This window comes from Plasmodium cynomolgi (genome assembly GCF_000321355.1).
Source record: "Plasmodium cynomolgi strain B DNA, scaffold: 0904, whole genome shotgun sequence".
Taxonomy (NCBI): Eukaryota; Apicomplexa; class Aconoidasida; order Haemosporida; family Plasmodiidae; genus Plasmodium; species Plasmodium cynomolgi.
This window is the reverse complement of record NW_004193099.1, coordinates 1-1,506: the sequence shown is the minus strand read 5'-3', so window position 1 is coordinate 1,506 and position 1,506 is coordinate 1. Positions and strand designations below refer to the sequence as shown.

Genomic DNA, 1,506 nt, shown 5'->3' with positions numbered 1-1,506 from the left:
GGGTATCAGTTTGTGTGCGTTCAGAAGGTGATATATAAGCATTTTGAATTCTATTAATAACATGTTTTAAATCTAAAGTTCTTTTTGTAACTTCATCAGAATTCTGCGATGAATATTGTAATCTATCTTTAAAAAGATTATGACCTTCCGTTGTAGATGGAGATCTATCTGTATTTTTAACATGACTCCTTGAATTTAAAGATTTTATTTCATTTGTTACTCTAGCAATAAATGATTTTAATTCACTTTCTGGATATATACATTTATCCGAATTGTTAATGTTTCCTATATCATCTAAGAATGGTATAAAATAACTTTTGTATCTTTCTCCAGTAAGAAATGTATCAAATGTTTGCTGAAATGTACTTAACATGCTACATGTGTTTATTCTCTTATTCTCATCAGCATGATTATTAACGCAATATTGTTCATTCGTTTTTTTATATATATACGCGCATTTACAAATATAATTTATCAAATTAGCATTATTTTTATCATTTGGTTTATACAAATTATCTCTTACTATATTCATATACTTTTGGAAAATATCCAAGAATATCATGTTCACTGGTTCTTCAAACTGATCGTAATAAGCATAATAATAACATTTAGCTATTCTGTTGTACGTACAAGTTTTACTATAAGAATTGTTAAAAATATCATTAATAAGATTTATATCAATATTTTTTTCTTTTGCTGTTTTATATACCCAATAGTATAAAATCGTACAACGATCCTTATGTTGATGGTAATATTCATAATCATAATTATAACACCCTAAATTTCTCACAAGTTTCCTACAAAATTCTTTGTTATTATCATTACTGGCATAATTTTTTTTTTGTAAAATATTGTCGCAAACACCATTAATGTTAATGGAGGTTAATCCACTTTCCACATCTTCATCAAATTTCTTATATGTTTCCCAAACCTCATTTAAGAAAGGATACTGAAAATAAATGTAAAACATATAAATGTTTATTTTAATAAAAAAATATGTTTTCTCTCTAAGCCGTTTTATTATATTTAATAAATTTAATGCATTAAATTGTTTACTAATAAAAATAATAAGAACGAACATCTTTTTCCCATTGAGTAATATCCAGTTTATCGTGTGACTCTTCCATTATATTAAAGGATAAAATATGTTTCAGTATATATATATTAATAAAAACTTACGAAACACACGGTTTTAATTATATACTTTATTTAAAATTAGATTTAAAATATTTATAAACATTTATTAGACACAAAAAATCCCCCATTTCTGTTTATGCATATATTAAGAGAGCAAGAAAAATATATGATATAAGCTAAATTATATGATAAATAGGCTTATAATTTTTCAAATTTTATGCTTTTATAATACATTGTGAAGAAAATTTATATAAATATTCATTAATGTGTCTATTCAAAAATACTATAAAAACGATAACTTCATTAGAAAAATTTGCATTAAGCATACATAAATGAGAATAAATTTATGTTGCAGAAATATTAATTTAT

The 1,506-nt window shown here is 23.4% G+C and overlaps 1 protein-coding gene across 1 annotated transcript; it reads right to left on the bottom strand.

The window, feature by feature from the left end:
* Window positions 1–72: 72 nt before the first annotated feature.
* PCYB_006140 (hypothetical protein) lies at window positions 73–970 on the bottom strand (the record flags this gene model as incomplete). The annotated part of the gene is made up of 2 exons (XM_004228035.1): window positions 73–144; window positions 182–970. The coding sequence occupies 2 exons, from the start codon at window positions 968–970 to the stop codon at window positions 73–75; spliced, it is 861 nt and encodes a 286-aa protein (XP_004228083.1).
* Between the last annotated feature and the right edge of the window lie 536 nt (window positions 971–1,506).